The following is a 14,915-nucleotide window of genomic DNA, read 5'->3' as shown; positions in this document are numbered from 1 at the left end:
GACAGCGGTAGCTGTAAGGTTGCGTGTCAGGAAATCCTTCTTCTGGAAGTGCCGTTGACACAACCGTGGTGGCTCGCGAGAGTTGTGATCAATGTCGGTTTCCTTCAAACTACAGGCATCCAACCAAAGGTGCCATTGCCGACTGCCAACGGGTGGAAACCGGAACAAGCGACACAATCGATCCCGTTGTTTGGTATTTTTACAGAGCATACACTTTCGACCGTATTGCATTTTGTTGAAGCCAATGGTGAACGAAATATAACTAAGTCACTTAAAATTACACACCATCTTTTCCAAGTTTTGCCTAATAAAAGCTGGCATTATAATGAAATTTAATTTCTAATATTATTGTTCAACATCACTGAAAAGAATGAAAACATTCTGCATCACTGTAAACAACGCAATCTCAAATTTGGGTATTCCGAATGCAATAAAATTACTACCTCTTTGGCCATAGGTAAAATGAGACATTACTATTACCTATGGCCAGAGTGGTAGTTGTTTTTCAGCTTATCTTTCCTTTCGGAGGGATTAATTCATTTTTTTTTTAAGTTTTACGTAGCCACTCTACAAGATAAAACTAACTACCGCACGTCAATTCGGTCTAACGTTAAACAATATATATTTTGGGAAGTTTATTTGACTTCATTTAAAATTATAGGTTATTTTAAACAATACTTTTTCCGAAAATATTCCGAATGTAATAAAACATATACTTAAATGGACCGTAGCCCATCGAGTGAGGGCACACACTATCAGGGCTAATTGAGTTGCACTTGCTGCACGAGAGGGGGCTGGTATACTTCTTCTTCGTGTGTCCGTACTTCAAACCATTCCTACACAGTAGTAGCAACAGGTAGTACAAACGAGTTCGCACTCTGAGAAATCAAAAGTGAATGAACTCCGGTATAACGGTACTGCTGATAGTTTTTTTTTGTGATTCTACGTACGTCTATCACTTTTGGGCGACAATTCAGCTAAGAGCTCTTTTTCATTCATTACTTCGGCTTCGGGACAAGTAACGACACATTTGCGTTGGTTTAAACTGGGATGACGTTCGACAACGATAGGAGTACCATCAGTGAGACAAATTAATTTTGCCAGTTCTCTAACTTGGTCTTTACTTCTACACTTCAGTAGCGTACCATTTATTTTTCTTCTCGATAAAAAAAATCGCGCCATCGATTTTTCCTCCGGCTTTCTGTTCCACGGATCGTCAAATAAAAAAAAGGTTCTATGGAAGTTTATGTTCATCTGCTGCTTTCAGGGTCAAGTACAGTCCTCTGTGCAGGTTTTGTGGATCCATCCATGTAGGTTTTGTCCTATCAGGGAGTTCACCCGGCGATGGGCTCATCGCGTCGCTACTACTTCTCATTTGTAGTTCAAAAAACAATAACCTTTGCCTAGCGGACGAGGATCGAACACAAAAAGCGACCGGTCTCGTTCGAGGCTGAAGAGGAACTGTGGATGGGGTGAATCATACAACAGGATGAAACCCTCTGAAAAAAAGCATCGGACCACGCTCGACAGTAATTCCTTAATATTACAAAGTTGTATCCGATTTCGACGGAACACCGGTTTTCTCTTTCAGTCGTTTTTTCTCGGCCCATTCTAGCGGGTGACTTTTTTTTACATGATTATACAGATTGGCATTGGAGTTCATAGTAGCATCACAGTAATCGCACGAATACAGTCGTTCGCCGGTATGAATGGTACGATGTTCCTGGAAAAAAATATGTTGGGCATAAATTTGTTATGAAAAACGGATTCGCTTCATTAGAGTAGAGTTCGCACCTTTAAATTGATTGCTCGTTTGAACTTCTTTTCACAGAAGTCACATTCAAAAGTTGAATTCACGTGTACCGCACGTTTATGACTGGAAAGTGCTCTCGAATTCGGATACTGTTGATCGCAGATATCACAAATGTGGATTTGTGAGCGCTCTTCATGTGTATATTGAATGTGTTTCTGAAGACCCCGCTCACCTGTCAACCATTTCTGACAAATGTGACATTGGCGCTTTTCCGCTACTACAATACCCATGTGTTCCTTCACATGTCTTTCGAAGCACTGCTTGTTCAGGAACTCTTGTCCACAAGTATCGCAAATCATTCTCCGATCGATATCTGAATGTTTGTTCACAATGTGAACAGTTAACGAACCCTTATTCGATAACATTCTCTCGCAATGCGGACATCGTACTTTTTCATGCGTAGAGAGGTGACCTTTCAGCAAAGCCTTCCGAGCGAAACCTCGTGGACAAATATTACATTTGAATATTTTTTCTTCTGGATTCGCATGTATTTGGATTCTATGCAATTTTAGATCTCTATAGGTTTTGTTGCAAATGTTACATCGATTCGTGTTAGGATCACTATGCATTTGCATATGCCTCATTAGATGACCACGTCTTACCAACTTCGTTCGACAGCATCGTACGTAGCCCCGTATTGTGTGAACTTTTCTGTAATGACTTAGTAACTCTATGTAGGTTGCGGCTAAATGATCACAAAGATCACACGTCATACGATAGAATTCGTTAATCTGCCGTTCACTTTCCTGTAACTGCTCGACAGTTTCCTTTGGATTTTTCTTAGGGGTTACATTAACATTTTTTTTCGTTGAATCTCTTTTTTTCCGGGAGGTTTTCTTTGGAACCGGTTCGGAAGATTCAGAAGTGGGGTCTTCATTATCACTCCGGACACAATCATTTTCTTCTCCGGAGAAGCAATCCTCAGACTTAAGGTTTATGTCGATGTGTGGCTCATGAATATCTTGTTCACATTGACCAGGTTGAAACACATCTAGCGACTCAACTTTAATGTCACCGACAGTGAGTTCGTCGTTTTTTACTTGTTCTTTATCCCATACCTGTTGGTTTACGCGAACCTTTTCTGCATATTGATAGAACTCTGAAATGATGCTTTTACATCCATGGCAAATGGCGTTGGAGCAATGTGGCTTATACTTCACCTAAAATTGGTTGGTTTTAGTCAGGCTGCAAAAATTTAACACAAACTTACCGTAAAATAAAACACCTTCTCCATTTGTTCTTGGATATCTTCACATTCAATTGAGTGTTCGCCTTGATCAAACGAAGCAAAACATAATCGGCACCCGTCCATGAGTTCATTTATCACTTAAGCTTATTCTAATGTACCAAAATGGCATTGAGAGCCAGATAAGAAGATCAAGCAAGAAAGTTTGATATTTTAAAGGAAAGCGATCGTCTGATTTCAAAATATTTACGATTGTTCAAGACTACACTAGGAATAAACATAACAACAAAATTGAGAATGACAATGAATGAGGGTTTTAAATCCTTTTGTATTGGTGTCAAACTCAATTACGTGTAATTTTATCTCCCTCCACATGAATTCATTTTTCAATGTCATTAAAGTTGCAATGCACTACCAATAGGAGGTCACATGTAAAATTTGATCAAGATGAGTTCACCGAAAAAAACCACGCATCGAGCTTGAGGTTTGTTTAGAATTCAGTAATAAATATGCAATGTGTGTTGGAATTGTGTCTCATCATCCCATCCTCTCTACGAAATTCTATAGAAATCGTGTTTTTTACCAACCCTATCCCCTGTACAGTTTCTTGAGTAACTTTTTATTACATCCACAGAGCTTTTTAAAACCTTCAAACATGCTAGTTTTTTTTTAAGCCTTTAAATAACTGGGAGGCTGACGCTTGAAGGAAATGTAGGTGGAAAATTCAAAAGAAATTTACAGTTTAGAGTAGTGAGCGATCTTGAGACGTTAGTTAGACAATCATGCACTGCATCAAATCCACTTCGGATGAACTTCGGGTTCAAACTAAGACGAACAAAAGGATAGCTCTCACCAGATTAAACAGAAATCTCCTCTTCAGCTGTTGATTTTCAGTTGAATCCTAGGTCTGACAACCACATCGTGCAATTCCATCGTCTGGTGCCAATGTTGTAAGGAAATGGCTTTGAAGTTGTCTCCCCTGAGTTGTTCCAAACTCGAAGCTCGTCAGGTCATCAGAAAGATAAATTGGTCAGCAGTCCATGCGTTTTTTTTGTAATTTCTTTATTTAAAACGGCTCATACCTTGAGGCTTGAGAGGCCAAACTCGTTGTGTATGTTTACGATTGTTTGCTCAGGTCTAGATCGTCACTCTAGATAGAGAAATATGAAAATAAATAGAATTATAGATCAATAGCTTTTAGGAAAAGGTATAATTCGAACATGTAATCAATGTCCATCGCAGCTAGTACATCTCTCACTGGGGTGCAGGGTAGTTTTCCTCGGGCCCGAAGAGAGGCTATTAAGTTCGCTCTAGCGGCCAGGTGGACCTCACACGACCTAACGATACGCGCGATGTCGTGGATCCTCAAGTTAATAAATAATTGTTACCTACTAAGCTTATAACCATTGATTCATTAACTATAACTAAAACGAGATTTTTTTAATTAAAATAAAAAGAAAAAAACAAATCAATACTCACTCGTAAATCGGACGCTTTTTAACCGCACGTTTTTTGGGAGCATAATAATAATAAGGAGTTTTATTTCTCTCCGTTTATTTTTAATTATATATATTTTTAATTACATTATTTTTAATAATACATTTTCTACTCTACCCAATGCTAGAAGACATTACTTTGGTAACCCTGGAGTCTGCTTGCCTAATTAAATGGACCAGACCGTAGCCCTTCGAATGAGAGTTGGATACGATTTCATCGAACCACATGAGATGAATCATCCAACAGGATGAAAATTCCTGAAAAAAGCCAGCGAACCACGATCCTTTATGTTACGATGTTGTATTCGGTTTCGACGGAACACCGGTTTGCTCTTTCAGGCGTTTTTTCTCGGCCCACTCTAGTGGGTGACTTTTTTTTACATGATTGTACAGATTGGCATTGGAGTTCATAGTAGCATCACAGTAATCGCACGAATACAGTCGTTCGCCGGTATGAATGGTACGATGCTCCTGGAAAAAAAAAGTTTCGATACAAACTTGGTATTAAAGTCGGTTTCACTTCGATGGTATCATTAGAATAGAGTCCGCACCTTTAAATTGATTGCTCGTTTGAACTTCTTTTCACAGAAATCACATTCAAAAGTTGAGTTTACGTGTACCGCACGTTTATGGCTAAAAAGAGCTTTCGTGTTCGGATACTGTTGATCGCAGATATCACAAATGTGGGTTTGTTTTCGCTCTTCATGAGTAAATTGGATGTGCTTTCGAAGTCCCTGTACATCTTTCAACCATTTCTGACAAATGTGGCACTGTTGCTTTTCCGCTACTGCAATACCCATGTGTTGCTTCACATGTTTTTCGAGACTCTGTTTGTTCAGGAATTCTTGTCCACAAGTATCGCAAATCATTCTCCGATCGATATCTGAATGTTTGTTCACAATGTGAACAGTTAACGAACCCTTATTCGATAACATTCTATCGCAATGCGGACATCGTACTTTTTCGTGCGTTGCAAGGTGACCTTTGAGCAAAGCCTCCCGAGCGAAACCTCGTGGACAAATATTACATTTGAATATTTTTTCTTCTGGATTAGCATGTATTTGGATTCTATGCAATTTTAGGTCTCTATAGGTTTTGTTGCAAATTTCACAACGATTCGTGTTAGGATCACTATGCATTTGCATATGCCTCATGAGATTCTCACGTCTGACCAACTTCTTTCGACAGCATCGAACGTAGCCTCTTATTTTGTGATCTTTTCTATAATGATTTAGTAACTCTATGTAAGTTGCGGCATGATGATCACAAACATCACACGTCATTCGATAGAACTCATTAATCTGCCGTTCACTTTCCTGTGATTGCTCGACAGTTTCCTTTGGATTTTTCTTAGGAGTTACATTAACTTTTTTTTGGGGTAAAGTTCGTTTTTTCCGGGAGACTTTTTTTGAAGCCGGTTCAGGAGATTCAGAAGTGGGGTCATTATCACTCCGGACACAATCATTCTCATTCTCCAAGAAGCATTCCCCAGACTTAGGGTTTATGTCGATGTGTGGCTCATGAATATCTTGTTCACATTGACCAGGTTGAAGCACATCTAGCAACTCAACTTTAATGTCACCGACAGTGAGTTCGTCGTTTTTTACTTGTTCTTTATCCCATATCTGTTGGTTTACGCGAACTTTTTCTGCATATTGATAGAACTCTGAAATGATGTTCCTACATCCATGGCAAATTGCGTTGGAGCAATGCGGCTTATACTTCACCTAAAATTGGTTGGTTTAGTCAGTTTTTATTAATGACTGCAAAAACTTAACACAAACTTACCGTAAAATAAAACACCTTCTCCATTTGTTCTTGGATATCTTCACGTTCAATCGAGTGTTCGCCTTGATCAAACGAAGCGAAACATAATCGGCACCCTTCCATGAAAAATGGCTTTTATCTATCACTTAAGCTTATTTTGATAACAGAATAGTATCGAGCGTTAACCCTTCGTTTCATAAAGTAACAAATATGCAACAATTAATGTATGGAAAAAGTGAAAAATCGTATTTTATTTTAATTTTTTTTCTTGATGTACTCCTCATTTCCAACTGTAAAAAATGATTTTTAAGAAAAAATAAAAAATCATGAAATGAAGGGTTAATTTAGAAGATCAAGCAAGAAAGTTGATGTTTTAAAGGGAAGCGATCATCTGATTTCAAAAATATTTACGGTTTTTCCAAGACTACACTAGGAATAAACATAACAACAAATTTGCTAGAATATCTTGGCAAACGACAAAAGTTAAGGTTGCAATTTTACCACTAGAAGGTGACTGCGAAAAATGGTCAAGATTGTAATGTATTATATGGTAACTCTAGCATCTATGCTACTGTGTTCTCAAACCTGATGAGCTTTCGAGAAGTTCAATAAACGAAGGCTCTGTCGCTGATTGTGAGATCAGTTTGATCTGAGGTCTAGAGTAAACTAGATGTGTTTTTTTATTATATTGAAGGAACTCTACAGTGGCGACGAGAAAAAGTGAAATTTTCTTTTATTTTAATTATTGGAAGTGCAACTAAGGTTGTTGGGTTGAATTCGGTTGTTGAGTGAAATCACTTAATGTGGATGTGCTCATGTGCGGTTTAATTATCTATACAACAGGCTGAAGCAATTATACCTAGAGCGCGCCAAAGGGCAGTTGTATGCTGAACCAAAATCGTAGGAAGCTGTATGCAAAGGCATGATTTTAAGTGGATTATTTTAGAAAAGATACAAAAAGAAAAGAAAAACGTATCGATTTATATCTTATCTAACAATTTCTTTTTCTATTCTTATTGTAGGAAACATTGTTCGGTAAGGAATTAAGAACAAAGCTTATCAAGTCTTTTGTGTTAACCCATCCACGTTTTTTTCGATACATCTGTCGGCACACTGATTGCTGGCTACTAGCACACGGGGACTATCAGCATGCAAGCGGCTACTGTCAGCACACGGCAACTATCAGCACACTGATCGCTGACTACTAACGCTGATAGTTTGATCTATTGCAACGTTGCATGCTAGTGCGACACATTTGTGGACTCTGTTGCGCCTAAATTGTTCATGCGTTAAGTATCTACGCACAAGTGATAAAATCAAGTATTTCGCGGGATACTATTTCGAAGGTTGTTTCAAATTATAGCAAGTAACATAGTGGGTTCAATTGAACCATACGTACCCGGAACATCTTTCAGCAATTATGTTGAAAGATTGGGTTTCATTTTTCAATACAATCAGATACCAACTGATTCAAAAAAAGCGTTATTCATTACCTTATCGGGGCCGACAGTTTTTGAGGAGCTAAAGCTTCTATACCCGGCTAGTGATCTCTCTGGAATAGCTTTTGATGACATTATTAAAAAATTAAAGAGTCGTTTTGATAAAAGCGATTCTGATTTAATTCAGAGGTACAAGTTTTACAACAGAGTACAACAGCAAGATGAGTCTGCGGAAAACTTTGTGCTAGCTGTGAAGCTTCAGGCAGAGTATTGTGCCTTTGGCGAGTTCAAAGACACGACCATAAGGGACAAACTGTTAATGGGTGTTTTTGACAAAAATTTACAGCAAAAAATGTTAGCCGAGGAAAATTTGACCTTAGCTAGTGCTGAACGCATGATTATCAATTGGGAATTGGCAGGAACTAGGGCACAAATGATCTCAGGTAGTGGGGTACAAGGAGTTGGCTCAGTGAAGACGCGGTTAGAACGCAAGGATCAATTTAGAAATTTTGACTACGGTAATAACGGTAAGCTGATTTTTTCTGCAATGCTAACAGAGATTTTTGATACGAGAAGACCTAGAGAATCAAGAAACAACAGTGCTTCACGAAACGCCAACCAATTTTACAATTCGCGGAATTTCAACGGAAATCAACCAGTAGTTTGTTACTATTGTAACAAGGTTGGGCATATTGTAAAAAAATGTTTTAAATGGATAAATGATAATCGCAAACCAACGGTGAAGTTTGCTGATATTGAGCAGCCTAAGGATCAAATTAGCACAAGCCAGAACTTACGTTTAGAGGAATTATTCCAACGGTTCAATACCCAGACTGACGAATCATCGGATGACGACGCAGGTGGCAATTGGAAACGTCGTGGCGAGGGCCCATCGAGGGCAATTGAAGGTCCAGGGTCGTACTGAGAGAGGGATAAACATGGCAGTACCGTGCAGAAAGGATATTAAAAGAAAAAGGACAGAATCTACAAGTGATTATGAGTTTTTTGGGATTCGACGATGCACACAGGAATATTTCACTCAAAAACCTGGCCAAAACTCAAAATTTAAATTTCATTGGTTACTTTTATGTCAATGTTTATTTGATTCTTGAATAAATGTAGCACCATGTACCGGTCAGTTTTTTGACATCTGATTTGTTTATAAGCTGTTGCAGCTGTCGAAACTTTAGTATTTTTATGAGATAGAATTTTTCTACAAATCGTTGAATCAGCGCGACTACGTCATATCAATGAATAAAACTTTCTTTAGTGAGTAAAAATGAAAATTTCAAATGGAAAACTTCAATGGAGGGATGTTTATTAATTTTAAGTATAATAGACAAAATTCGATGGCTATAGAGACAGTACGCAGTGCTTTGAAAATTTTTCTATTTATTTTTTGTTTTAAACGTTGATTTTTTTTACAAATTAATGTTTTTGTTTATGTTCCCAGCAAGTCCCGGTAAAATGTTTGATATCATTAGAAAATTGATAACTTAAATAATCATGTGCAAAAGAAAAAACTCGCGCAAACTCGCGCATTTTTGATGGTTTTAAGTTCGAAGTTTAAAAATATTGATAGATTTTTTTTTTCACAAAAAAGTCACCTAGGGCTTCGTTTACTTTAAATTAAAGCTTAGTAAAATTAATGTTCTTTTTCGAATATTTTCAAGTGTTATTTAACTTTCAAGAACAAATAAAAAAAATCTAAATTTTTTTTAATTTTACAACTTTTCTAACCTGGATTATCTATCATGTCATATAAATGTTAGAAAATTTCTAATAGATAATTATGAAAAATAACGAAAACGGTAAAAAAATATTTTAAATGATCTTTAAAACGTTTTATAAGTCAAAATAAACTATTTTATTGATTTCAAAACTAAAAAATACTTTTGGCCAACTTTTTCTTCTACGTACTCCTGTGCGCGATGGAGGAATTCAAGAAACTCAAAGGAGTTCAAATCAGCCTGTGTTTGCAAATTGTCCTAGGCGATCTGAAAGATTAAAGTTAAAAAAAAGATGTGTTTGAAAATGAAAACAAATTTTAATTATAAGAAAAACGCGAAGCATGATCAATTGAATAGAGTTAGTTAATTTCGAATACAACAAAAAAAAATTGAATTTTATGGCATCGGATTTTAAATGAAGATAAGTGTTTCAAATGGAAACAGTTCGAAAATATTTAAAAGAAAAGGAAGATATTTTTTTAAATATATGTTGATCAAACTATAAGATAAATTCGAAACATTGTAAGCTGAAACTAAAGGGGAAAGAACTTGTAATGTATTATATGGTAACTCTAGCATCTATGCTACTGTGCTCTCAAACCTGATGAGCTTTCGAGAAGTTCAATAAACGAAGGCTCTGTCGCTGATTGTGAGATCAGTTTGATCTGAGGTCTAGAGTAAACTAGATGTGTTTTATTACCTTGAAGGAACACTACAAAGATGAGACCACGGAGAAGAACCACGCACCGAGCTTAAAGTTTGTGTGGGATGCCAGTGACCCAAATGCCATTTGTGTTAGAATTTTATCTGCCAAACTTTATTGAAATTTCTGATTTTAGGACGGATTTCAAGCAACTACAGCTCAAAGAATGCTCGAAGACAAAACTACAGCCAAAGGAATTCAAACTTGTTCCATCCCAATTGAGGTGCCACGTAAAACGCAGGTCTGGGGAATGAACCATCCTGGGGAATTTTAATTAAAAATTTTGTAGTTTTAATTGAATTTTAAGTTCATGATAAAATTTTGATTTGAAATTGAAATTGCAAATTTTGAAAGAAATTTAAAAAACGAACAATGTAATTTTTGTAGCAGCCATAAATCTTATAAAGAAAATTTCTAAATCCTCTACTGCAGTCAAGAACTTTTTCAAAAATATTGATCAACAATATAGGTTTTTTCTTAAGTTTTTGCAGCCACACGCTAAGCTAAGGCTAACTGCAGACACCATGTATCTGGTGTCTGCGGTTGAATGCTTGCCATTCATTGATAAAAATTGGAAAAACTACCTGTGATTTTTAGTAAAAATCACGTTCAATTTATTTTGGTCGTCAATAATTCGAAAAAATCGAAAAAAGACAATCATCAAACCGACTGTCAAATTTGTTTTTGTTTTCAGCTAACTGCAATCTGTAAAGGGCGATCAGATTTATTTCCTGATAAAATTTATTTATTTGAAAAATTGAGGATTCTGTAGTTTGGTTTTGCACTTCTAGTTGATTTCAGAAGCTTAATCATAATGGGCCCCATAGATGGTTGCCGATTGTGCTTCGATTCGTTTGCAGAAAATGTTTGTTCCATAGAAAGTCCTCAGCTGCAGGAACAGATGAGTCGGGTGTTCAATTTTCCGGTAATTTGAAGCTTTGTTTCGAGATAACCATAATTGAATAGATTTAGATTTTTATTAAAACAATTTTGATGTCCTTTCAGGTGGAAACTAAAGAAGGCTGGTCCAGTAACGTCTGCCAGAGCTGTTCCTACACCATATCAGAGTTTTACATTTACTCGGAGAAGGTCCGTAAGAACCAGAATCTGTTGAGCACAGACTCATTGGATATCGATCCAGACGATAGCGATAAGAAAACAGTTCTGGTTAAAATCGATGACTCTGAAACCGCCGATGCCGATGAACCTATGGTAGAGATTGTTAATTTAAAAAAAGAATCCGAAGACACAATCGATGTTGAAAATTTGGAAGTTTTTGATGACGTTGATCGGGCATCACTGAGTGAGGGTGAAGTTTCCGAGGAAGAGTATAAACCACCAAAGAAAACCAGGAAAAGACGAGGGCCACGGATAAAGGAAGATAAAGAAACGCCATCGACGAAGATCGCCCAAAACAAAGCTAAATTGAAGTTCGAACGAGAACAAAAAGATCTACAGATACAGGCTTTTTACCGAATGACATGTGCCGTGTGTAGCAGTGAGTATTCTGATTTTATTTCTCTAAACTCACATTTTCGGGCGTCCCATGGACGAAACACCTATGTGGTTTGTTGCAATAGGAAGCTCATCGGGAGAAGGTATATGTTGGAGCACCTTGAGTTGCACAGAGATCCGACGGCGTTCAGCTGTAACTTATGTAAAAAAAGCTTCAAAAGCAAAGAATATCTCAACACGCATCAAATCAAAGCTCACGGTACGGAGGATCAACGTCCGTACAAATGCGACCGATGTACACAATCGTTTTCTAAGCAATTCTTGCTCAAAACACATTTGGCTACTCACGAGAAAGCTGAATGCACTCTTTGCAAGAAGGTTCTTTCGAGTAAATCAGCCTTGGCGGTGCACATCCTTAACATGCATGGAGAGCGTGATCGAAAGCTTATCTGCGACAGTTGCGGGCAGGAATTCTTGAACAAGTTGAGCTTTGAGAGGCACATCAAAGAACAACACTTGGGGATCGAAGTTCTGAAGAAGAAGCAGTGTCACCTGTGTCAGAAATGGTTAATGGGGGAGCGCGGCCTTAAATTCCACCTACAGATTCACGCAGACAAAGGGAAAGACCACATATGCGATGTCTGTAACCAGAACTATCCCAGTTCGATAGCTCTGTATAGGCACAAAAAGCGCGTGCACATCGAAGAGAAGTTGGAGTGCGAATTTTGCGGTCGTAAATTCAAACAAGCGTACGCTTTAAGAGTAAGACAACCAAATAGATGGAATAAGAAAAACATTATTCTAAGCATTTCTTTTCTAGGAACATCGTGCAATACATACGGGCGAAGTGCTGTACTCTTGTGAAGTGTGTTGTGCAACGACCAATTCTCGAGCCAACTATTATGTTCACTTTAAGAAAAATCACCCGGTAGAGTGGATGAATAAGAGAAAAAAGGCAGCGGAAGCTAATGCACCTATAAACAAACGGTCATTCCCAGTGGGACCTACGACTTCAAATTTTGGATTATAGGGAAAGGGTAGCTTATGGTAGGTTAAAATATATAGCTATGATCAAAACATGAATAAAACGGATAACAGTTCGAATAATTTCTAACTCAGTCTCAAACGAGATTGTTACACAAGAACGATGCTATACAAAATCACAGTTCGAGATATTTTTTTATCAAATAGCCTTTTGATGCTTAATCAAATAACTTTGTTTCGTTTCGTTCTATGATTCGAGAACAAGCATAAAGGATTGTTCGAATAGTTTCAGAGTATGAAATATTGTCGCTTCAAAGGTACGTATTTTGAAACACTATTTAATAAAACTTACCCTAAGAATCCTTCAAGTTTGTCGGCACATTTGCCTCTGCCGCTAACCGTTTTTTCTCCGCCCATTCCATTGGATGATTCTTCTTGACGTGAGTGTAGAGATTTGCCTTAGAATTCATGGATACGCCGCAATAGTCACAGGAATATAAACGTTCGCCCGTGTGAATCGTACGATGTTCCTAATGAAAAGAATAGCAAAAAGTTTAAGTTTCATTTGCGAATGTAATGGTAAAGATGAACAGACCTTTAAGTTCGATGCTCGTTTGAACTTTTTCCCGCAAAATTCACATTCAAATTTTTTCTCTACATGAACTGCTTTCTTGTGAATAACTACTGCTCGCGGGTTGGGATAGTGCTGGTTACAAATATCACAAACATTTGCTTCATCGCCTTCGTAATGCGTAAACTTTATGTGATTCTTCAGAACCCTCTCCCCTTTCAGCCACTTTTGGCAAATATGACACTGTACTTTTTTCACCACTTCGATGCCGAGGTGTTCTTGGCAGTGTCGCTCGAAGCTCTGCTTATTGAGAAACTCTTGCCCACAGGTGTCACAAATCAACCGTCGATCGATATCACTATGCTTATTATGGATATGAGCGGCAAGTGCAACTTTATTGGCTAGCATCCGCTCACAATGGGGACACTGAACCTTTTCGTGGGTACTCTCATGGGCCCGCAACAAACAGCCTTTCGAAAAGGCCTGAGGACATATTTTGCATTTGTAGATCAAATCTTCTGGGCGGGCGTGTTTAAGAAGCTGGTGCATACGAAGACTTTTGAAGCTTTTGTTGCATATTTCACAGAGGAAGCCCATCGGATTGTTGTGCAAATGCATGTGTTCTCGCAGATGGCACCATCTGATCAACTTTTTCTGACAACACATCAGATACCCACGGACCTGATGTTGCAGTCTGAAGTGAGCAAGCAAAGCATTATAGTCTTCGGCCAGGTGATCACATATATCACAAGCCATACGATAAAATTCATGAATCAACCGATCTTCTTTTTCCTGTTCCTCCTTTGACAAATTCGATGGCCCCGTCTTAGCTGGCTTTTTCTCCGATTTCAGTTTTTCTTCCTTAGGAACTTTAGTGCTGAAAAGATCATAATTATTATTATTCAAGTTTTACTTATCAAGCTACAATCACATTACCCTCGTTTGGTATACTTCCTCTTTTTGGGAGGCTGATAATCCGACTCCGATGAATAATCATCTTGAACATCTACAGCGAAAAGATCTTCCCCGATGTTATTTTCCTCCTTGCAATCGTTTTCCGAAACCGCCGATGATTCTTCCTCCTTTGGCTCCTTGAAGTCCTTTTCCTCCGTACAATCGATCTGACTTTCAGTCAGCTTTACCTCAAGCGGTTCAGCTTTAATTTCCCTCAGTGCTTCGAAGTTGATGAAAGCTAAGTTTTCCTGGTTCTGTCGTACCTTTTCAGCATAGCAATAAAATTCGTCTATAATGTTGGTACAGTTATTACACACATTGTCTGTTAAACCTTCCGTGGGCTCAACCTAAGAGTATAAAAAGATAAATAAATACAAGTAATTGTCGCCTTTTTAGACAAAATAATATAAAATTTATCATCAATTGATACTCACCGGAAAATAGAACACTTTCCTCAATCGCTCCTGTAGAGAGAGGTTCTGGATTGTATCATTGGTAACGCCAAGTACGTCCAAACACAAACGACATCCGTTGGCATCGTTTTGTTCTGATTCCATCTTCCCGGTGTTTGTTGCACTAGTATTTTTTTATACTCGGTAACATTAGGTTTAATAAAATAGTAATAAACCTTAAATTTCAATCAGATTATTGAAAAAACAGACGCTCTTGCGAGTGAAATTGACAGCGAATAAATTATTTGTTGACAAATAAAGAAAAGAAAAATTAAAGATGCACGAAAAAAATTATTCAGTCGATTTTTTTTTCTCAAATTTGATATGAGCAATTGTGATTTGGCTTGAGAGAACAAGTTCCAAAA

General features: G+C 37.7%; 2 protein-coding genes across 2 annotated transcripts; one reads left to right on the top strand and one right to left on the bottom strand.

The window, feature by feature from the left end:
• Window positions 1-1,543: 1,543 nt before the first annotated feature.
• Window positions 1,544-14,792, bottom strand: LOC129752123 (transcription factor grauzone-like). Its single transcript, XM_055747915.1, has 6 exons — window positions 14,533-14,792; window positions 14,081-14,445; window positions 13,169-14,021; window positions 12,930-13,103; window positions 5,047-6,222; window positions 1,544-1,723 (listed from the first exon to the last, which is right to left on the bottom strand). Exons 1-6 carry the CDS (start codon window positions 14,653-14,655, stop codon window positions 1,544-1,546), a joined length of 2,871 nt encoding a protein of 956 aa, XP_055603890.1. The 5' UTR covers window positions 14,656-14,792.
• Window positions 10,834-14,783, top strand: LOC129756749 (transcription factor grauzone-like). The gene is made up of 3 exons (XM_055753743.1): window positions 10,834-11,059; window positions 11,140-12,351; window positions 12,410-14,783. Exons 1-3 carry the CDS (start codon window positions 10,949-10,951, stop codon window positions 12,617-12,619), a joined length of 1,533 nt encoding a protein of 510 aa, XP_055609718.1. The 5' UTR covers window positions 10,834-10,948; the 3' UTR covers window positions 12,620-14,783.
• Window positions 14,793-14,915: the final 123 nt, after the last annotated feature.

This window comes from Uranotaenia lowii, chromosome 3 (genome assembly GCF_029784155.1).
Source record: "Uranotaenia lowii strain MFRU-FL chromosome 3, ASM2978415v1, whole genome shotgun sequence".
Lineage (NCBI taxonomy): Eukaryota > Metazoa > Arthropoda > Insecta > Diptera > Culicidae > Uranotaenia > Uranotaenia lowii.
The sequence above is the reverse complement of the archived record's forward strand: the minus strand, read 5'-3'. Positions and strand labels throughout refer to the sequence as shown.

Excerpts from the sequence above, each read along its gene's own strand:
- LOC129752123 (XM_055747915.1), bottom strand. The coding sequence starts at position 14,655 with ATGGAATCAGAACAAAACGATGCCAACGGATGTCGTTTGTGTTTGGAC. Across the intron at positions 14,446-14,532 it reads GGAAAGTGTTCTATTTTCCG|GTTGAGCCCACGGAAGGTTT; the intron begins GTGAGTATCAAT and ends TTATACTCTTAG. Across the intron at positions 1,724-5,046 it reads AACGAGCAATCAATTTAAAG|GAACATCGTACCATTCATAC; the intron begins GTGCGGACTCTA and ends ATTTTTTTCCAG.
- LOC129756749 (XM_055753743.1), top strand. The coding sequence starts at position 10,949 with ATGGGCCCCATAGATGGTTGCCGATTGTGCTTCGATTCGTTTGCAGAA. Across the intron at positions 11,060-11,139 it reads GTCGGGTGTTCAATTTTCCG|GTGGAAACTAAAGAAGGCTG; the intron begins GTAATTTGAAGC and ends ATGTCCTTTCAG. Across the intron at positions 12,352-12,409 it reads AACAAGCGTACGCTTTAAGA|GAACATCGTGCAATACATAC; the intron begins GTAAGACAACCA and ends TTTCTTTTCTAG.